This window comes from Haliotis cracherodii, unplaced genomic scaffold, assembly GCF_022045235.1.
Source record: "Haliotis cracherodii isolate W230 unplaced genomic scaffold, xgHalCrac1.p SCAF_20, whole genome shotgun sequence".
NCBI classification, from domain to species: Eukaryota; Metazoa; Mollusca; class Gastropoda; order Lepetellida; family Haliotidae; genus Haliotis; species Haliotis cracherodii.
In genome coordinates, this window is record NW_027266276.1 from 6,296,720 (window position 1) to 6,321,602 (window position 24,883).

At 42.3% G+C, this 24,883-nt stretch overlaps 1 protein-coding gene across 1 annotated transcript; it reads right to left on the reverse strand.

The window, feature by feature from the left end:
* Positions 1-4,306: 4,306 nt before the first annotated feature.
* On the reverse strand, positions 4,307-24,060 carry LOC139470195 (sodium- and chloride-dependent GABA transporter 3-like). Its single transcript, XM_071252508.1, has 13 exons — positions 23,946-24,060; positions 23,683-23,814; positions 22,988-23,246; positions 22,037-22,169; positions 21,352-21,486; positions 19,435-19,538; positions 12,373-12,497; positions 11,741-11,853; positions 10,588-10,716; positions 9,739-9,838; positions 6,620-6,720; positions 5,419-5,589; positions 4,307-4,417 (listed from the first exon to the last, which is right to left on the reverse strand). The coding sequence occupies exons 1-13, from the start codon at positions 24,058-24,060 to the stop codon at positions 4,307-4,309; spliced, it is 1,728 nt and encodes a 575-aa protein (XP_071108609.1).
* Positions 24,061-24,883: the final 823 nt, after the last annotated feature.

Consider the following 24,883-nt stretch of genomic DNA (forward strand, 5'->3'; position numbering starts at 1 on the left):
TCCACTAGTAGGAATGTCACAGACCGACATGACCGAAATACATCACAAGATTCCACTGGTAGGAGTGCCACAGACCGACATGACCGAATACATCACAAGATTCCATTGGAAAGAATGTCACAGACCGACATGGCCGAATACATCACAAGATTCCACTAGTAGGAATGTCACAGACCGACATGACCGAAAACATCACAAGATTCCACTAGTAGGAGTGTCACAGACCGACATGACCGAATTCATCACAAGATCCACTAGTAGAAAAGTCACAGACCGACATGACCGAATACATCACAAGATCCCACTAGTAGGAATGTCACAGACCGACATGACCGAAAACATCACAAGATTCCACTAGCAGGAATATCACAGACCGACATGACCGAATACATCACAAAATCCACTAGTAGGAATGTCCCAGACAGACATGACCGAATACATCACAAGATCCACTAGTCGGAATGTCCAAGACCGACATGGCCGAATACATCACAAGATTCCACCAGTAGGAATGTCACAGACCGACATGGCCGAAAACATCACAAGATTCCACCAGTAGGAATGTCACAGACCGACATGGCCGAAAACATCACAAGATTCCACTAGTAGGAGTGTCACAGACCGACATGGCCGAATACATCACAAGATTCCACCAGTAGGAATGTCACAGACCGACATGACCGAAATACATCACAAGATTCCACTAGTAGGAGTGTCACAGACCGACATGACCGAATATATCACAAGATTCCATTGGAAAGAATGTCACAGACCGACATGGCCGAATACATCACAAGATTCCACTAGTAGGAATGTCACAGACCGACATGACCGAATACATCACAAGATTCCACTGGTAGGAGTGTCACAGACCGACATGACCGAATTCATCACAAGATCCACTAGTAGAAATGTCACAGACCGACATGACCGAATACATCACAAGATCCACTAGTAGGAATGTCACAGACCGACATGACCGAATACATCACAAGATCCACTAGTAGGAATGTCACAGACCGACATGACCGAATACATCACAAGATTCCACTAGTAGGAATGTCACAGACCGACATGACCGAATACATCACAAGATCCACTAGTAGGAATGTCACAGACCGACATGACCGAATACATCACAAGATCCACTAGTAGGAATGTCACAGACACAAGGTCATCACAGGGACCTAGTAATTGTGAGACGTCCGCCCAGGACCTGCCTCAGCCCTCATGAGCAGCTCCCCCTACTCTGAACCAAGGGTGTAGGTATTCACAATCTGACCCCCAAGCTCAGTCCCATGTCCAAGTCTCTAAAACAATACACCATACATTACTTACAGGGTTACATTAGCTACTCAATGTGGCGAGCATGCTAACCGATCACAGGTCAACCTTTGGTCCACCTTTACTATAGCCTCATTAACATCTGTGGTTACAAAACATTGTTACACTTTGGTTAATTTAAATAATACTCCCATATAACAATATGTACAAAGGTTGTTTTATATTTAATGAAGGAAATTTAATTTATTATTTTGTACTCACATGTCAGCTGTCAGTTGTACTCTGCCAAGTGGTGATCCACAATTTCTCAATATTGGAACAACTAACACAAAAGTGAACAACAGTTAAAGGATCTGAAAACTCTGACTTCAAAGGGAGTTATGAGATGATGATTATGGAGTAAGTGAGTGAGTATGGTTTTACGCCGCTTTTAGCAATATTCCAGCAATATCACGGCGGGGGACACCACAAATGGGCTTCACACATTGCACCCATGCCATTTTATGGCTAGCTACCTAAACACTGGAAGGATGTCCAGAAAGACCTTTGTCGGTCTCACAAAGTGAGTTAGACGTCTTCGTCGTCAATAATTGTATACAACAATTTAACTATTATATACGAGGTGATTTAAATGGGGTTTAACGTCGAGTCCAAGATTATTGCACCTATATAGCGACGTGCATGTACGTGTATGTGTTTGTGTGGCTGCTTGTACTAGTCCGGACTGATGCCGATTTATAGTGCTGGCACACTGAGATATTACGCCGCAGTTTAACATGAATACCCCACTCAGACACAGTATGCTGACCCCGAGCCGACAAGTCCTTGTTTTAGCCCCTTAATGCCGAGCGCCAGACAGGGTAACAACAAGTATCATCTTTTAACGTCTTTTGGTATGACGCGGCCGGGGATCGAACCTCGGGCCTTCCGCTCTCCGGGCGGACGCTCTACCACTAGACCACGGAGGCGGTCCCCCGATATCTGGCATACCAATAGCATTGTCACGTTCCTCTTACGCGAGTCTCGGCATTTCTCTGATGTTCTTTTTGATGCTACATCCCTGCTCTGCCCCACGCCGGTACTTATGCAACAATCATGCACATTTTTAACAGGTCACCCAAAATATTGTTTTCCCCATTTTTCATGACTGCACGAAATTCACCGAATCCTGCAAAAAAGTGACTTTCATGTGTGCACAGTGTGTGTTTTGGTGAATGTTTTCTGATAACGTTCTAACTTACCGCAGCATCGTTATTACAAGCAAAGTTTCATTTACAAGTGACACGTTTATTTTGTCCGGTAGTTTACAATGATACACTGATGTCCAAAACACTTACCGCGCTATTTCATTTGTCCAGTTTTTCGCACTGACGAGCATGTATGCTTGTCCCCGAGGTCAAACCACCACCACAACGACGACTACAACGACAACGACAACAACTACTCCGACGCCAGCTCCGAGGCCAGCCCCAAAGCCATCCCCATCTCCCTTCTTTACAATGAAGACGGTTATCATATTGCTTGGATGTGTCATGTAAGTCAACGCAACATCTTCAATGATGGAATCGTCAAAAGTCACTGTCAGATTTGACCAACTAAAATGTTTTATGGCTTACAGATATAAGGATTATTTTTTACGGAGGACCTACTCGGTATTGGGGTAATCACTTATTTATATATTGAACAGGCGGGGAAAACGGAACAGGAGACCAGTATCGTGTGGATCCGGGTGAATAATTGATGCTACGAATTGGTTCACGTAATGTTTCCTTTTGTGAGTGGGTTGGGTTGAAAGCCACTTTGAGACGTTTACACAAGCCTAAAACGTCTTGCCACTTGATACCCTTGGACATGGACCATGGATCATAATGAGGGCTAATGTGGTATTCGAACCAACGACCCGCAGATCCATCTACAGTAAATGGACACAACTCTGCTCTGCGACATGCGGCGTGTTAGACCACTTGACCGTCCATGACCCCTTAAAGGGGAATTGTAGCGTGCAACTAAAACATACCTAGGATTCTCAGGTTTCGTATCCATGGCCATATCTTTCAGATGGAATCGTGGCACCTCAGACAAGGCCACCCTTGTCCCATATTCTATTTTGATCATAATGTAGAGACGATGACTATGTGTTCCTGTTCTTTCAGAGGCTGTCTACTCATTCTGATATGTCTTGCATTCGTTGGCCTTCTGACCAGGAGATCAGAACAGGAGTTACCTCCCTTCCATGACAAGAGGAAATTAGTTTCGTAAAATTATTAAAAAACCATGATCAAAGTGCTAAAGTCACGGTACATTTTTGTTATAAAATCCCATTTAGAGTGCTGATGTTAATAATCAAAATACAAATGAATGTTTTTTTAAAGAAATTGTGTTCGAAATGAATAAACGTAGTTATCGAACTTTTCACATATTGCCGAGATAATCCAAATCAAACTACAAACAACAAATGTACCTCAAATAAAAAACAACAACATGCTAATTAACATTTAATGTTTTATTTGTTAACAACTTCAATTTTATCTCACGGATTTCTGTAAATAACCCAGTCTGGGACAGACAGGCCACTGGGTCGGGGTACGATGACACAGATCAACCTTTTTTTCAAGCCTGACCCCCAAATTAGCAAAGCCTCCTGGGGGGTATTCTTAACCTGACTTTTCAGAAAAGAAAATGAGGAAGAGGGGTTGAAAACCTTTATAATACAAGATATGTTTGATCTGTAATCATTTTAATTCAAAACAAAGGGAATCATTTGGGCCCGGTAGGCGAGTTAGCTGAGCCTTGAGGGAGTTGTTTGAGCCTGGCTAGGGGAGTCATGTGAGCCTCTTGAATCTTTTGAGCCTCGGCTCATATGAATTTAGTCAAATTTAGGGGGAGTCGTTCGAGCCCACTACACTGGCACACGTTATTGGCCATGGGGACCTATTCTCACCCGGTTCCCGGCGGGGTTACTACAATTTCTTGTTCTTCAAATTCCTGTCAGTTCACACCAAGTCGCATCATTGTATCCTGATTAGACACGTGTCAATCCATCATCTACCATTGGATGTAAGGCTCCGCTGAAACCTTCATGTCGCGCTGTGCGACGCCAGGTTTCATTGGGTTCCAGGGATTTCTTCAATTTCTGAAACATTTCATAATTCACACATTCACAAAGGCGAAAAATAAGGAGTATACAACTGTTGCTGAAAAGTTTTTTGATCAATGTTAATATATACAAGGTCTCAGAGAACATTTCAAAAGGTTTAACGAGGGACATGTGGAGAACATTTCGAGGAAAGAAATGTCTGATGGGTTTCCTAGTTTTACTTGTACCATATGTTTTTTCAGACGACGAGTTGACTTGCTTTTACATGAGTTTGTTATGGGAATGGAAACGTACAATAAACTTATAGTACGAATATGTTATGATTAATATGTAAATATTGTTTCTTAAGTGGTATTTAGGTCAGAGTTGTAGAACTTCTTCACTTGTAACGCAGTTTAAATACATTGTGTGTCGTCTGTGTGTGATGTGAATGTGTGTGTGTGTGTGATGTGAGTGTGTGTGAGTCTGTGTGTGATGTGCGTGTGTGTGTGTGCCGTCTGTGTGTGATGTGAGTGTGTGTGTGTGGTGTGTGTGTGAGTGTGAGTGTGAGTGTGTGTGTGTGTGTGTCGTCTGTGTCTGATGTGAATGTGTGTGTCTGTGTGTTTCAGTGTGTTTCTTGTGTCAAACCAAGCATTTGTCCTCGGTCATTGGCCAATGCTCCTTTTTTAAAAAAAGAAAAATCACTTTCAGACTAAAAGATAAGATATTTCGATTCACTGACTAAACATTTTCTTTCTCTGACAAGAATCCCAGGCCCCGAATATGAACTAACATTGTAGTTAACTTACTACATGCAAACGTTTTAAGGTGTACTGCACATACATGCTTGTCACAAGAGGAAACCAACTGTACCATCGTCCTCTACAGGGAATATTATTCAGTGAGGCGTAAAACAACAAGCAACAACAACAAACAACAACAACAACAACAACAACAACAACTATACATCCCTCGTTGTTAAGGTCAGAACGTTTCAGCCACTCCCGTATGTACCCGTGTAATCCTCATTCACAGACACATGCTTGCATTCCGCCTACCTTTGTAAGTGTTGTTTCATCTGTGTTGACAACTGTCCAAATGAAGACGACAGGCAGAGGGAGGAGTGACGCCAGAGAGATGAGCCACCCCACAGCTGTAGCCCAGGTGGGGTAGGTGTAGTCACCATACTTCGGAGGTCGGTAGGAATACAGAGAGTAGCAGAACACCACCTTGAGTACCACAAAGAGGACTTAGTGGGATCTTAGACCACAAAAGCAGTACAGTAGTTCCCTATAACGTGTGTGTGAGTGAGTTAGGTTTAACGCCGCTTTTAACAGTATTCCAGTTATATACCGGCATGTCAGCTTAATGTGGGAGGAAAGCCCGAACTGATGCAGGTCTCAGACGTTTACCACTTCGGCGAAACCCACGAGCACGGGTATGGTGCTGACAAACCTAGAAACATAATTGGGGCGAACCGGGATTCGAATCCACAATCATAGGATTCTGGCGTGCCCAAGGGACGTAACTCTGCACAGCGAATCGCGGCGCCTTAGACGACTGGGTCACCCGTGCCCACCACCCTCCACCTCCCCCTCCCCCCTCTACCGTAATCAGTTGATGAACGAAATATTGGATCATGAGAATATGGACTGAATTTGTGAACGGTGAATAAGAAATCATGACAGTTTAAAATAGAATTACAACAATGTTTATCCATGTATAAAAGTTTACCAAAACGTTCCCCTTGTACCAAAAAGACGGAGGCATGAGCAGGATATGAAGTGAGTGAGTGAGTTCGGTTTAACGCCGCTTTAAACACTAACCCAATTATATCACTGCGTGTCAGCTTAATGTGGGAGGAAAGCCCGAAGTGACTCAGGTCTCCGACGTTTACCACTTCGGCGAAACCCACGAACACGGGTATGGTACGTAATCGGTGCGAACCGGGATTCGAACCCACACTCATAGGTCTCTGGCGTGCCCAAGGGACGCAACTCTGAACAGCGAATCGCGGCGCCTTAGACGACTGGGCCACCCTTGCCCCGCATGATATAAAGGGTGTGACTGACTATGAATGCACGACAAACACATTGTAACAATTAAAATTTGTCCTGAGTAACTCGCAACGTCTAAGACTTCAAATAGATTTGAGCAAGGGTGGGCGACATGATTTACTATAATTAAATTGCATAACAAACACATTTGTCCCTTGTAACGCGAGACTTTCAGTTGGGACGAGACCATCATTTAACTTACAAAGAGGAGTAAAGGACACATGAACTTGATACAGATGACGACAACCCGCGGGATCCGTTGTCCCCACATGTTGTTGATGTCTTCTTGAAGCCTCTCCGTGCCTGGAAGTGAGTGAATGAGTGAGCATTTTTTGGCTTTTGTTTCTTCTTTAACGCCACACACAGCAATATTCCAGCTATATGACGGCGGTCTGCAAATAATCAAGTCAGGACCAGAAAATCCAGTGGTTGATGTAATGATCATCGTTCTGTGCAACTGTGACACCTTAACATGCATCAACCAAGTCAGCAAGCCTGACCGTCCGATCCCGTTAGCCGCCTCTGACGACAAGCATGGGCTGCTGAAGACGAAAATGAATGAGGGAGTGAGTTGGGTTTTAAATTTAATTGACATAATCAAGGCGAAACTGGCGCTATATATTCTAGCGATGCAAGGGGACGAAAGTATACACGGGAATTAGTGCTACCGGGATGCCCCTGCCAACACAAGCTCCTTCCCAGCGCGTGACACCTTCGTTACACTCTCGGCAACATCGCTGCCACCAGTGTGGGCGCGGCAATTACAAGAATCTTGAAATTTACCCTCTAACCCCAAATGTTGTAACGTTTATACTTTTGGTTATGTCTTTGGGAATGCCATCATATTTCATTATGAAAAGGTGTATGACTGACCATGTTTTCCAGATGAATTTACTTTGTTGTTTTATTAATCAGATTGGTTCGAGATTGCAGACTAACGGAAAATCAACCAACTTCTCCCTTACATTCTTACTATATCAATAATACGATAGTTTTAATGAAACAGAAATTCAAATTGACAAACGAAGAAAGTAATTTAGCAGCGATAAGTGTATTCGGCGTCAAGACAGTCGTCACTTGTTTGTAAACATAATGGTCATTCGGTTGCGAGTTCAACTCCAAGCATGGTTGTGGCCATCTCTTCACCGTGGGGAGTTTTGACTGGTGGCAGCGATAGTATAGAGAGCTCCGCGAACGGGCTATCGCTGCGAGGAGCTTGGTGCCAACACTCGAAAGGGAATTAACTCCAGGGCGCACCCGCCTTTACCTCCTGCTGCAAATATACCCTAGTTCGTACATTCGCCGCGATTCGCTGTGCAGAGTGGGTTCGAATCCCGGTTCGCCCCAATTATGTTTCTAGGTTTGTCAGCACCATACCCGTGCTCGTGGGTTTCGCCGAAGTGGTAAACGCCTAGGACTTGCATCACTTCGAGCTTTCCTCCTACATTAAGCTGACACACCGGTATATAACTGGAATACTGTTAAAAGCGGCGTTAAACCCAACTCACTCACTCACTCACTCACTCATACGTCACAGGTATATATCAGCAATACAAATCGTATTATACATATTGTCATTTACAAATGTAACCTTACATATCGGCAAATGCAAATAAATGTGGCAAAAGCCTTCCAATAATCTTAAGAAATCTCTTCAACAAGCTTGTATTTATGAATCACTATCAAATCAAGGGACATGACTCGCTGACACACATAGGCAAGAGGACACGTGAAGATTCCGGGGTAGAATAGGTCTTCAGCAACCCGTGCTTGCCGTAAAAGGCGACTATGCTTGTCGTAAGAGGCGACTAACAGGATCGGGTGGTCAGGCTGGCTGATTTGGTTAATGCATGTCACCGATCCCAATTGCGGGGATCGATGCTCATGATGTCAATCACTGGATTGTCTGGTCCAGACTCGATTATTCACAGACCGCCGCCATATAGCTGGAATATTGCTGAGTGCGGCGTTAAACAACAAACAAACAAACAAACAAAACACATCAATATCAATACCATATGTGGAATACTCAGCACAGAGTATTGAATATGATGAACAGAGATTATTAGCCTAGTGCTCCGTAAGATGAATACATATATCGGCAATACAAATTGTATTATACATACTTCCATTTACCAATGTTACTTTGCAAATCGGCATATGCAAATGAAATTGGCAAAAGCCTTCCAATAATCTTAAGAAATTTCTTCAACAAGCTTGTATTTATGAATCACTATCAAATCACGTGACATGACTCATTAACACACACAGGCAAGAGGACACGTGAAGATTCCGGGGTAGATTAGGTCTTCAGCCACCCGTGCTTGCCGTAAAAGGTGACTATGCTTGTAAGAAGCGACTAACGGGATCGGGTGGTCAGGCTCGCTGATTTGGTTGATGCATGTCATCGATCCCAACTACGTGGATCGATGCTCATGATGTCAATCACTGGATTGTCTGGTCCAGATTCGATTATTTACAGACCGCCGTCATGTAGCTGGAATCTTGCTGAGTGCGGCGTTAAACAACAAACCAACCAACCATCATAGGCAAGTAGACTTTGTGTATGTATGGATCGCATTGCAAACACTCCATGCTAGTGACATGTGTATACTTGTCGGATTGTTATAATCATTTCATCAAATTGGTTTTCGTATCAATGACACTATCCAGTGTATGATAAGTGATAATGCCAGATTGCATTTAATATATGTTTAACAGATGGTGTTGGATGATAACCAACTTCCGTGCAACCGATGGCACATCATTGGTAATATATACCACACAGTCGATGCATAAACACACAAGTCCTAATGTAGAGTTGCTGCAAATCAGAAGTTTAAAAAAATTAATATTCTAAGTGCCTGTCGTGTTCAAACGGGTGGTCAGGCTCGCTGACTTGGTTGATGCATGTCATCGATCCCATTTGCGTGGATCGATGCCCATGATATTAATCACTCGATTGTCTGGTCCAGACTCAATTATATACAGATCGCCGTTATATAGCTGGAATATTGCTAGGTGCGGCGTTAAACAACAAACAACCAACCAAGAAACACGTGTATCTATAATTCATGCAAAATTTCAGCCTTTGGAATTTTGCAAGTTTTTTTCAAATACATTTTGTTTACAAAATTAGCTTCCTTATTATATATGTGGGAATGAGCGTAGCAAGAATCAACGTCTACATACGACGGCAAACGTCGGACAACAGACGATGCACGCGGTATCATTTATATCAGGCCATTCGAAATCAGTCCCCACTGTGAAAGCATCACCTATTCACTCAGAGAAATGGAAGAATATTGGTTTATGTCTTACCATAACACCAGCCAACTACGATGCATTCCAGCATAGCGAACACAGCGACAGAGGGAAAGTAGGCGTACCAGTCCACCAGCGTCACGACGTATATACCACCCTATAATGTACATGGGGTAATAGTTGATAGAAGTGACATACACAGACTAAAATCTTTGGCACGTCAACGCGCTGCCAAAAAGTGGTAAAATGTATGTGAATGGATTACTGAAAATCAGCTCACACAATATCCATGAAAAGGTAAGTGTTAGATTGCTGCCTTATGCCACACACAGCAATGGCCATGCCATACGACGCCACAATTAGAGAAGTATATTTGGGATAATATTTATTTAAAGTGCTTTTTTTGAAAAGCAGATATGAAAGCAAGACCAGGCAATAACAAGACAACAGCTACCTAACCTACAAAAACGCTATACTTTTGATACACCTCTACAGAAAGAAATGGCCGATCTTTTTTCACTCTAATAAAAAATACAATATCAATAATGAAATTTAAAATCTGTTACCCAAATAGAACTCAACCCAATCACCCACCCACCCACCCACCAACCCACCCGCTCGCTCGTTCGGCCGGAGCCTATTCCCATCCACCCCTGACTCACTCACTCACTCACTCAATCACCCAATCACTCACTCACTCACTCACTCACTCACTCACTCACTCACTCACCCACCCACCCACCCACCCACTCACTCACTCACTCACTCACCCATCCACCCACCCACCCACCCACTCACTCAACTCACTCACCCACTCACTCACTCACCCACCCACAACCCACCCACTCACTCACTCACTCGCCCACCCACCCACCGTCCCACCCACTCACTCACTCACTCACTTACTTGGGAAACATATATAAGACTGAACAGCAGGAGGCTGAAGAGTACTGCAGAGTTAACCAGCCAGTGTCGCCTTACAAGTTGGGGAAACAGGTCCTCTATCGCAGCTACGACGAGTTCGATGCCAGGGACCTGAGAAAGGGTAAATAGTTGGGACAGAATAAATCAAAGATTAATCGGCCAATACAACATGTGTTGAACCATGTATGTACGATAGAGTATCAAAATGTGTTTGAACCCAGCATACATGGAACTAAAATATGGTTGTTAGGTTTAACTATTTCTCAACATTGTCCCCTTGTAGTCTTACGTCTATTTATCACATAGGGCTTTCCTCTAATACCGTTATGTGAGTGAGTGAGTGAGTTAATGTTTATAGTCACATCGGCAATATTTCAGCCATACTAATACCGTTATGACACACCGTGAAATTTTAGTAAATTTCAAAGGAACATTAAACCTGAAATTATTTAGTCAGGCTGATCAGTGGTTAGAATAGACTCTCAGGATATCAGTTAAACAGGCGTCTAATTATATCCAAAACTGAGGTGAAATAGGTTTGAATGTTATTTTCAAGAACTTATATATTAGACCACAAACCTTTCGCTCTCTGGACAGACGCTCTATCCACTAGACCATGGCGGCAAAGGTGTCAATCTTAACTTACCACATAATCTGCGACAGCCAGCGACATCAGTGAGACAAACTCACTCTCTCACTCCAAACTTACCATAGAATCTATAGCCAGCGAGATCAGTGTGCCAAACTCACTCACTCACTCCAAACTTACCATAGAATCTATAGCCAGCGACATCAGTGTGACAAACTCACTCACTCACTCCAAACTTACCATAGAATCTATAGCCAGTGACATCAGTGTGACAAATTCACTCACTCACTCCAAACTTACCATATAATCTATAGCCAGTGACATCAGTCACTGTGTGACAAACTCACTCACTCCAAACTAACCATAGAATCTATAGCCAGCGACATTAGAGTGACAAACTCACTCACTCACTCCAAACTTACAATAGAATCTATAGCCAGCGACATCAGTGTGACAAACTCACTCACTCATTCCAAACTTACAATATAATCTTTAGCAAGTGACATCAGTGTGACAAACTCACTCACTCACTCACTCCAAACTTACCATAGAATCTATAGCCAGTGACATCATTGTGACAAACGTCAACACAGACCATAACTGGGGCAAAGGGAGAGACGCCAGGACATCGGGGTATACAATGAATGCAAGGTTGTATCCTGAAAAAAACAGCGCCATTTCCGAACATGTCCCGAAACATTTGGCTGTAGATACCCAAACATTACATTACAAGTGCCGTGCTTACATTATTTTAGCATCTTGGCTTTTATTTCAGTCTTGAGGGGGCGGTGGGGTAGCCTAGTGGTTAAAGCGTTCACTCGTCACACCGAAGACCCGGGTTCGATTCCCCACATGGGTACAATGTGTGTCATAATGAGAAACGTACTTCTTACTTGTACAAGAGACCCGTGAAGATCCATGATAGAATAGCTCTTCAGCAAACCATGCTTGCCGCAAAAGGCGATCTATGCTTGTCGTCATGTTCATGATGTCAACCACTGGATTGTCTGGTCCAGACTCGATCATACAGACCGCCGTCATATTGCTTGATAGATTGCTGAGTGCGGCGTTAAACAACAAACCAACCAAAATACTTATACAAGAAGCATATATTCCTGGGGACCTATTCTAGCCTGGTATTCAGAAGGGGTTGTGACTCCTCTGTGTCACTCACTCACCTGATGATTCGAAAGCAGCCATGTTTACGCCACGTAAGTAGGCGACGTGGCCAACGCAAGCGAAGAAAGCAAGACCGATGAAAATGCTGAAGAAACAGTCAATCAGGCACATCACTATTGCATCCCTAGAAGAAATAAAACCTAAATCAAACAACAAAGTGAACATCATTCAGTTGTTGCTAATATTTTTTTAAGCTTTGAAATATACATGGATCTTGTACTGGCTGCGATCGTCAATTTACAAGTAATTGAACAAATTGTACAGATGATAAGCATCATGAAGCAATAAACAGTGTTACTCAGCATCATGAAGCAATATATAGTGTTACTCAGCATCATGAAGCAAATTGAATATACAGTGTTACTCAGCATCATGAAGCAATACATAGTGTTACTCAGCATGATGAAGCAATATACAGTGTTACTCAGCATGATGAAGCAATATACAGTGTTACTCAGCATCATGACGTAATATACAGTGTTACTCAGCATCATGAAGCAATATACATTGTTACTCAGCATCATGAAGCAATATATAGTGGTACTCAGCATCATGACGTAATATACAGTGTTACTCAGCATCATGAAGCAATATACAGTGTTACTCAGCCTCAGGAAGCAATATACAGTGTTACTCAGCCTCACGAAGCAATATACAGTGTTACTCAGCATCACGAAGCAATATACAGTGTTACTCAGCCTCACGAAGCAATATTCAGTGTTACTCAGCCTCACGAAGCAATATACAGTGTTACTCAGCATCACGAAGCAATATACAGTGTTACTCAGCCTCACGAAGCAATATTCAGTGTTACTCAGCCTCACGAAGCAATATACAGTGTTACTCAGCATCATGACGCAATACACAGTGTTACTCAGCCTCACGAAGCAATATACAGTGTTACTCAGCCTCACGAAGCAATATACAGTGTTACTCAGCATCATGACGCAATATACAGTGTTACTCAGCCTCACGAAACAATATACAGTGTTACTCAGCCTCACGAAGCAATATACAGTGTTACTCAGCCTCACGAAGCAATATACAGTGTTACTCAGCCTCACGAAGCAATATACAGTGTTACTCAGCATCATGACGCAATACACAGTGTTACTCAGCCTCACGAAGCAATATACATTGTTACTCAGCATCATGACGCAATACACACTGTTACTCAGCCTCACGAAGCAATATACAGTGTTACTCAGCCTCACGAAGCAATATACAGTGTTACTCAGCCTCACGAAGCAATATACAGTGTTACTCAGCATCATGAAGCAATATACAGTGTTACTCAGCCTCACGAAGCAATATACAGTGTTACTCAGCATCATGACGCAATACACAGTGTTACTCAGCATCATGAAGCAATGTACATTGTTACTCAGCCTCACGAAGCAATATACAGTGTTACTCAGCCTCACGAAGCAATATACAGTGTTACTCAGCCTCACGAAGCAATATACAGTGTTACTCAGCCTCACGAAGCAATATACAGTGTTACTCAGCATCATGACGCAATACACAGTGTTATTGAGCCTCACGATGCAATATACATTGTTACTCAGCCTCACGAAGCAATATACAGTGTTACTCAGCCTCACGAAGCAATATACAGTGTTACTCAGCATCATGACGCAATACACAGTGTTACTCAGCATCATGAAGCAATGTACATTGTTACTCAGCCTCACGAAGCAATATACAGTGTTACTCAGCCTCACGAAGCAATATACAGTGTTACTCAGCCTCACGAAGCAATATACAGTGTTACTCAGCCTCACGAAGCAATATACAGTGTTACTCAGCATCATGACGCAATACACAGTGTTATTGAGCCTCACGAAGCAATATACAATGTTACTCAGCATCATGACGCAATATACAGTGTTACTCAGCCTCACGAAGCAATATACAGTGTTACTCAGCCTCATTAAGCAATATACAGTGTTACTCAGTCTCACGAAGCAATATACAGTGTTACTCAGCCTCACGAAGCATTATACAGTGTTACTCAGCCTCACGAAGCAATATACAGTGTTACTCAGCCTCACGAAGCAATATACAGTGTTACTCAGCCTCACGAAGCAATATACAGTGTTACTCAGCATCATGACGCAATATACAGTGTTACTCAGCCTCACGAAGCAATATACAGTGTTACTCAGCCTCACGAAGCAATATACAGTGTTACTCAGCCTCACGAAGCAATATACAGTGTTACTCAGCATCATGAAGCAATATACAGTGTTACTCAGCCTCACGAAGCAATATACAGTGTTACTCAGCCTCACGAAGCAATATACAGTGTAACTCAGCCTCACGAAGCAATATACAGTGTTACTCAGCATCATGAAGCAATATACAGTGTTACTCAGCCTCACGAAGCAATATACAGTGTTACTCAGCATCATGAAGCAATATACAGTGTTACTCAGCATCATGAAGCAATATACAGTGTTACTCAGCCTCACGAAGCAATATACAGTGTTACTCAGCATCATGCAGCAATATACTGTGTTACTCAGCCTCACGAAGCAATATACAGTGTTACTCAGCATCACGAAGCAATATACAGTGTTACTCAGCATCATGACGCAATACACAGTGTTACTCAGCATCATGAAGCAATATACAGTGTTACTCAGCATCATGACGCAGTACACAGTGTTACTCAGCATCACGAAGCAATATACAGTGTTACTCAGCATCATGACGCAATACACAGTGTTACTCAGCATCATGCAGCAATATACAGTGTTACTCAGCATCATGAAGCAATATACAGTGTTACTCAGCCTCACGAAGCAATATACAGTGTTACTCAGCCTCACGAAGCAATATACAGTGTTACTCAGCATCATGCAGCAATATACTGTGTTACTCAGCCTCACGAAGCAATATAAAGTGTTACTCAGCATCATGACGCAATATACAGTGTTACTCAGCCTCACGAAGCAATATACAGTGTTACTCAGCATCATGACGCAATATTCAGTGTTACTCAGCATCATGACGCAATACACATTGTTACTCAGCCTCACGAAGCAATATACATTGTTACTCAGCCTCACGAAGCAATATACAGTGTTACTCAGCATCATGACGCAATATTCAGTGTTACTCAGCCTCACGAAGCAATATACAGTGTTACTCAGCATCATGCAGCAATATACTGTGTTACTCAGCCTCACGAAGCAATATACAGTGTTACTCAGCATCATGACGCAATATTCAGTGTTACTCAGCCTCACGAAGCAATATACAGTGTTACTCAGCATCATGAAGCAATATACAGTGTTACTCAGCATCATGACGCAATACACAGTGTTACCCAGCCTCACGAAGCAATATACAGTGTTACTCAGCATCATGACGCAATATACATTGTTACTCAGCATCATGACGCAATATACAGTGTTACTCAGCATCATGACGCAATAGACAGTGTTACTCAGCCTCACGAAGCAATATACAGTGTTACTCAGCCTCACGAAGCAATATACAGTGTTACTCAGCCTCACGAAGCAATATACAGTGTTACTCAGCCTCATGAAGCAATATACAGTGTTACTCAGCCTCACGAAGCAATATACAGTGTTACTCAGCATCACGAAGCAATATACAGTGTTACTCAGCATCATGACGCAATACACAGTGTTACTCAGCATCATGACGCAATATACAGTGTTACTCAGCCTCACGAAGCAATATACATTGCTACTCAGCATCATGAAGTAATATACAGTGTTACTCAGCATCACGAAGCAATATACAGTGTTACTCAGCATCATGACGCAATACACAGTGTTACTCAGCATCATGACGCAATACACAGTGTTACTCAGTCTCACGAAGCAATATACAGTGTTACTCAGCCTCACAAAGCAATATACAGTGTTACTCAGCCTCACGAAGCAATATACAGTGTTACTCAGCCTCACGAAGCAATATACAGTGTTACTCAGCCTCACGAAGCAATATACAGTGTTACTCAGCATCATGACGCAATATACAGTGTTACTCAGCCTCACGAAGCAATATATAGTGTTACTCAGCCTCACGAAGCAATATACAGTGTTACTCAGCCTCACGAAGCAATATACAGTGTTACTCAGCCTCACGAAGCAATATACAGTGTTACTCAGCCTCACGAAGCAATATACATTGTTACTCAGCCTCACGAAGCAATATACAGTGTTACTCAGCCTCACGAAGCAATATACAGTGTTACTCAGCCTCACGAAGCAATATACAGTGTTACTCAGCATCATGAAGCAATATACTGTGTTACTCAGCCTCATGAAGCAATATACAGTGTTACTCAGCATCATGAAGCAATATACAGTGTTACTCAGCATCACGAAGCAATATACAGTGTTACTCAGCATCATGAAGCAATATACAGTGTTACTCAGCATCATGAAGCAATATACTGTGTTACTCAGCCTCACGAAGCAATATACAGTGTTACTCAGCATCATGAAGCAATATACAGTGTTACTCAGCATCACGAAGCAATATACAGTGTTACTCAGCATCACGAAGCAATATACAGTGTTACTCAGCATCATGAAGCAATATACAGTGTTACTCAGCATCACGAAGCAATATACAGTGTTACTCAGCCTCACGAAGCAATATACAGTGTTACTCAGCCTCACGAAGCAATATACAGTGTTACTCAGCATCACGAAGCAATATACAGTGTTACTCAGCATCATGCAGCAATATACTGTGTTACTCAGCATCATGCAGCAATATACTGTGTTACTCAGCCTCACGAAGCAATATACAGTGTTACTCAGCATCATGACGCAATATACAGTGTTACTCAGCCTCACGAAGCAATGTACATTGTTACTCAGCATCATGCAGCAATATACAGTGTTACTCAGCATCATGCAGCAATATACTGTGTTACTCAGCCTCACGAAGCAATATACAGTGTTACTCAGCATCATGACGCAATATACAGTGTTACTCAGCCTCACGAAGCAATATACAGTGTTACTCAGCATCATGACGCAATATTCAGTGTTACTCAGCATCATGACGCAATACACATTGTTACTCAGCCTCACGAAGCAATATACATTGTTACTCAGCCTCACGAAGCAATATACAGTGTTACTCAGCATCATGACGCAATATTCAGTGTTACTCAGCCTCACAAAGCAATATACAGTGTTACCCAGCCTCACGAAGCAATATACAGTGTTACTCAGCATCATGACGCAATATTCAGTGTTACTCAGCCTCACGAAGCAATATACAGTGTTACTCAGCATCATGAAGCAATATACAGTGTTACTCAGCATCATGAAGCAATATACATTGTTACTCAGCATCATGACGCAATATACAGTGTTACTCAGCATCATGACGCAATAGACAGTGTTACTCAGCCTCACGAAGCAATATACAGTGTTACTCAGCCTCACGAAGCAATATACAGTGTTACTCAGCCTCACGAAGCAATATACAGTGTTACTCAGCCTCATGAAGCAATATACAGTGTTACTCAGCCTCACGAAGCAATATACAGTGTTACTCAGCATCACGAAGCAATATACAGTGTTACTCAGCATCATGACGCAATACACAGTGTTACTCAGCATCATGACGCAATATACAGTGTTACTCAGCCTCACGAAGCAATATACAGTGTTACTCAGTCTCACGAAGCAATATACAGTGTTACTCAGCCTCACGAAGCAATATACAGTGTTACTCAGCATCACGAAGCAATATACAGTGTTACTCAGCATCATGACGCAATACACAGTGTTACTCAGCATCATGAAGTAATATACAGTGTTACTCAGCATCACGAAGCAATATACAGTGTTACTCAGCATCATGACGCAATACACAGTGTTACTCAGCATCATGACGCAATACACAGTGTTACTCAGCATCACGAAGCAATATACAGTGTTACTCAGCATCACGAAGCAATATACAGTGTTACTCAGCATCATGACGCAATACACAGTGTTACTCAGCATCATGACGCAATACACAGTGTTACTCAGCATGATGAAGCAATATACAGTGTTACTCAGCCTCACGAAGCAATATACAGTGTTACTCAGCCTCACGAAGCAATATACAGTGTTACTCAGCATCATGACGCAATATACAGTGTTACTCAGCATCATGACGCAATATACATTGTTACTCAGCATCATGAAGCAATATACATTGTTACTCAGCCTCATGAAGCAATATACAGTGTTACTCAGCCTCACGAAGCAATATACAGTGTTACTCAGCCTCACGAAGCAATATACAGTGTTACTCAGCCTCACGAAGCAATATACAGTGTTACTCAGCCTCACGAAGCAATATACAGTGTTACTCAGCCTCACGAAGCAATATACATTGTAACTCAGCATCATGAAGCAATATACATTGTTACTCAGCATCATGAAGCAATGTACATTGTTACTCAGCATCACGAAGCAATATACAGTGTTACTCAGCATCACGAAGCAATATACAGTGTTACTCAGCATCATGAAGCAATATACAGTGTTACTCAGCCTCAGGAAGCAATATACAGTGTTACTCAGCATCATGAAGCAATATACATTGTTACTCAGCCTCACGAAGCAATGTACAGTGTTACTCAGCATCATGAAGCAATATCCAGTTTCAGAACTTTCTTTCTTCAAATATCTTTTCTTTGTTGATCGGGGCGGTAATTTAGGGAAATGTAATACACAAGAAACATATGGACTTGCTTCGGAAACATATAATCTTTCTTTAGGAAGGTATTATAGAGAACCTTAACGTAGATACGAGAAGAGTGTTGTATCTTTGATGGTTTTATCCCGATATCTATTGACAATCTCAACACTCCCAAATGAAGCAACTCTGCAACTGTTCGAATAATGTCACAAATCGATTTACTACCCTTCGAATGTGAAACACATATATCATTACCAATGTATTTTACAGACAGACAGATTGATAAACATAACCAATACTTAACATAGAAGCTAGAGACTGGATTAATAGGTTGACACAAAGATTCGAGGCACCGCGAAGTATACCTGAAACAGTTGTTCTTCAGACTGCTGTGCCCAGACATTGTGATGATGCACCCCATGCCAATACCCATTGTGTACAAGGAGAAGCTACAAGACTGAACCCACACCTAAAACGAAAAATGCTATCGTTTTATGTATCTACATGCTGTTAATGTGTATAAAATCATGATAAACTAAGCGGCAAAAGCAAGTATAGGTTGGCAATTTGTAATTTTCCTAAAAACAGCGATAACTAGTGGAAAGTGGGTATTTTGAATATGACTGCCCAGGAACAGGAAACAAAAGACACCTCACCCGAACGCGCAACCTTTGACGGCGCTCGTGCGGTGAAAAAAAAGAAGGTGAAACAGGTCTCCCGCCTATGGCATAAACTGCACGTGCATGTTAAATGTATAAATGCGTTCGTCTGCAGGGTATAACCACACGTGATGAAAGCACACAAAAGAAATGTCACGACTGTCACAGGAGCAGAGAGAGAGAGCCATCGGTATGGCCGAAATGGGGGCAACACAGGTCCAAATTGCCAGAGGGTTTGGTTGTACATCATTGACAGTAGCCAGGCTTATTCAACGGGACAGGCAGACAGGGAGGACACAGGACAGGCCTAGAACCGGACGACCCCGAGTGACAACACCACTGGAAGACGGTCAGATACGGCTCATTCACCCGCGAAACAGATTCGTAACGGCGACGGCGACGACTGCAACATCCCATTAGCCAACGTACAGTACTACGACGACTTCGTGTTGCTGGAATCGGAGCGTATCGTCCCTTTCCGAGGAATGGTACTGACTGCTCAACATCGACGCCTGAGACTGCGATGGGCAAGGCAGATTCGACGCTGGCAAGTGAGAAATTGGCGTCGAGTACTGTTTACTGATGAAAGTCGGTTTAACTTGTTTCGAAATGACGGTAGAGAACGAGTTTATCGACGCAGAGGGGAAAGTTTGGCTCCGGCGTGTATTCGAGAGGTCCATCCTTTCGGCGGGGGAGGTGTCATGGTGTGGGGCGGTATTTGGGGAGATCAGAAGATTTGGTGATTATTCAGGGAAACCTGAACGCTGTGCAGTACAGAGACCAAGTTTTGCAGCCAATTGTGCTTCCTTTCTTACAAAACCAACAACAGGGGACATTGTTTCAACACGACAATGCCAGGCCCCATACTGCAAGACTGACTCGGAACTTTCTAAACCACCAGAACGTTGACGTTTTGCCCTGGCCTGCCCACTCACCCGATATGTATTTTATTGAATATATGTGGGACCATCTTGACGGACAGATTAGAGCACGCCATCAGCCTCCCGTCAACAGACAAGAATTGCAGCAGGCCCTGAGAGACGAGTGGCAACGGATTCCAGTCCACGTCATCAGAAGACTGACGTCATCGATGAGGCGGCGTATCACGGCATGCGTTAAGGCAGCTGGAGGTCATACACGCTATTGAAGGCAACTGTGTCGACGATGAACTTGTAGTGTGTCTGACAATTATTTGGTGACATTTCAGACAACTTTTGAAAATGAAATTTCTTACCCCACCATAGTTTACCCTGAGCTGAAATTACCTGTGATTGCACAATTTCATATTGGATCTTGTTTCGACCATGTGACTATGACATGACACGATCCAACTGGCGGCAGTCATGATCATGAACCTTTTGTTTGTTTTCAAATCAGATAATTCAGACACGCATTCACCATCACCTGTCTTCACCAGCCGTCATTTATCCATGTACAGTGAGTCACTCAACACCACTACTCTTTTATTGCCTGATGTATTTAGTAGCGAGCAGAAGAAACCAAATGGACGCGAGTGTGCAAAAGCTGGTTTCTTGATTTATCTGGTCCAGATTATTTTTTCGAATGGTAAAGAATATGGCTAAAACAGGGAAATGGATGGGCGCGTCACATCTCAAATCTTACATTAGGGTCTGTAAGCTTCTCAAACTGGGGATAGATGTAGTAATACATTCCCTCTGCCGACCCCGGAAGTAGACATCCGCGGATTAGGAAGACGGTGAACAAGATGAAGGGAACAGCCACGGTGACGTACACCAGCTGCAACAAACATTTGAGTGAACGTATCCTCAGATGTTTCAGAAAGAAAAATGATGTGTTGAAGAAGTAAATGGAGAAATGATCATTTTCTAACATAAAAATCCCAGGTTTTCTACCCCACTAAAGTATTAAAATGTCTGACCCTTAAATTGTCTGACCCTAACTGAACGACCAATCAGTAAGATAATGCGCGTGTGATTTGTCTCTCCTGGCGTATTCTCTTACTTATCACTAAAATGGGAAATGAAATCCGTCTCTCTCAAATATGCAAATGGTAACAAACAAAAAAATACTTATGGACTTGTAATCAAAGAGTGGAGTCGCCATGCTGATGACCTGGGTGTGATTTCCAACACATGAATAATGTATGGAACCCATTGTTATTGTCCCTTGCCGAGATGTGCGGATGATTTCTAAGCAAAACCAACACAGCCACTTATACTTCAACTGTGACAAAATCAAACAACATGCAGTGGCCCGCACTGCATTATCCATTAACTCAACATCTCAGTGGACTAGGCCACAGCTATGATGTCTTTTATTCAATTACCTTCCCTGACACCTTGATGCCTTGGAATATCCACAGAAATATAATAGTATAGGTGACAACCATACACCCAGCAAGATGCCATCTGATGCTACCAAGATGTTCAAGACCATCCGTCACTCCAAGAACATGGATTCTGAAAAGGGAAAACCGTTTAGTGTCACGGCCAGTTGACGTTTCCATTCAAAAGAGCCCCCATGGAGATTCTGGTTTAGAACAAAACGAGGTGACAAACTGTGATTGGATGGGCGCGCCTTCAGTACTCAAGCGACGTGGGTGGAAGATTGACTTAGACGCCAAAAATTCTTGACAAAAATGATGATGCTTCAGAATTTTTTTTCTAAGAATAGCTCAAAGAATAGCTCTATATCATCTCGATACAAAATGCCATCTCTCTCTGTATACCTGTAGTTGGTTGGTTGTTGGTTGGTTTGTTGTTTAACGCCGCACTCAGCAATATTCCAGCTATATGACGGCGGTCTGTAAATAGTCAAGTCTGGACCAGCCAATCCAGTGATTAACATCATGAGCATCGATCCAAGCAATTGGGATCGATGACATGCATCAACCAAGTTAGCGAGCCTGATCACCCGATCCCGTTAGTCGCCTTTTACAACAAGCATAGTCACCTTTTATGGCAAGCATGGGTTGCTGAAGACCTATTCTACCCCGGACTGTATATCTGTAATTTGGTATAACTGCAACAGTTGAAATTGAGCATAATACAGAAATTTAAATACATTTGTTATGGGTACACCCGGTGGACAAGAGTCCGAGATATAAAATGGTTGGGGACATAAAGATTGAACCTGGTCTCCGGGCTAACGAACCCATGCTTTCTCCACTTGGCCACCCCACCGATCGGCTAAATGTGAAAGTAAGAATAAGAATCTATTCCATATTCATCCAGGCATGCAAGAAATATAGCGAGAAGGTGGCAATGCTGTGACTTACTTCCAGAATTCCTCGGCGGCTGTCAACCCTGACACATTGACCAAGTCCCCATGGTCAATACTATTGGAAATCGAACTTGTTTCATTATGTAAAAAAGTCCTGTTGGATATGCAAGTTGGGGTGTTCCATAAATTATCACAGTTGTCCCAGGGTAATTTGTTGGAGAACGAGTTGTAGAAGTAATACATAAACCATACAAAACCAATGTTGTAGTAACTACAAAAAATCCACCCGACAATTGCGCATCCAACGCCTATACCTGAAACAGTACAAGGTGACATATTACTAAGTTTGAAGGCTATTTGTACTTGTATCCTGGTCATATGACAGTCCTACATTATAGAAAGGAATTGAACATTCATTGGAACCTACCTTCATTTCATGACACAAGCACAAAGCAAAAAAAAATCCACCAAGCAAGACCCGCCCTATCGATGAGATCTGTCATAGTGAGTAAGTTAATATTTAAAGTCACATCGGCAATATTTCAGCCATATATCACTTGAACAAGTTATGTATTTATATTATATATAAAAAAAACTGTCATCGAAAGATGGTACAGCAACAAGCAATATATCACAGATTATAATTGTAAAACTAGTTTTAGAACAATAAAATGATCAGATTATGACAGAAGACATGTGATAAAAACAGGCTGTTCCAGTTAAAACCTTTTACCTCATTGCCATTCTTACCTTTAAAGAGAGGACACATGTTCCAGACGTTGATTGATCCGCTCTGACTGAACTGTCCAATAGTCATCTCCAAGAACACGATAGGAATGGCTCCGACGACCGTGAAGAATATATAAAGAATCAGGAACGCCCCTTATTAAAAGAAACAAAAATGCTATAGATCTGCTTTAAAATGATGCACATGGTATTACGCTTACTCTTTGCATTTTACAGGAAAAACGTTTAAGTCCTCCTGAAATATGCTGGCGTTTTATGTCACTTACCTCCACCATTGCGCATACAGTAGAAAGGGAACTTGATGAAGGCTCCTGCTCCAACACTGTATCCAAGTAGCGAGATGACGTAGTCAAACTGATTGTGCCAATGTTCGCGAGCCATCGTTGTCCCCACACTATTTAGGGATTGAAGTTGTTATATGACAGATACATAAATTATAAAACAATCCATTTAAACACAAAGCTTTAATCATTTAAAGCGAACTATATTAACGCGGATAGTTGTTTGCGTCATGACGTGATCCGTCCCACAAATACCTTTGGTAGTTACATTCCCGTGGTTTTACAATAGTCATGAAAAAGCGGCTACGGAAATGTCTTTCACTTGAAATAGAAGTTGCACCAGTAAAGTTGGAAATGGAAGGAATCCAGACATGGTTGCTGCTGAAAATGGTTTTATATGAACGTCCTGTGAACTTTGGGTGTGTGTCATACTCAAGCTAGATGAAGATGGGGATTACTGCTTGAGGCGGCGTGATTAGATTCCCAATACAATACACGACAGCATGGAACTTCGCGATTTACTTAAAGAAGAACATTCTCTGCTATAACTTCGAATCAACGCTTCATTTTGGTGAGCCGACATATACATGATCTGGGTCTGCCTTCAAAGTCCTTTATGAAGACATTGAGGAATTCCACTAAAGTAGTTCTGTATCTCTCCGGTCGATTGGTAAGGTAACCACGCGACATACTGACGTTCTTATAAATAAATAAATAAATAAACGATATGCAGCTTGGTCGTGTTCATCATGGTGAGGTTACAGTACAAGGTTTACTCGTGATAGAAGTATGTAGATAATGGCTATAGTGAGATAGGGGATTTCAGGTACTTTCTTTTGTGTTCATGCTGTTGTTCAAAAGGTTTATGGTAGACATGTGAGTGAGTGAGAGAGTTGGTTTCACGCGCTTTTAGCAATATTCCA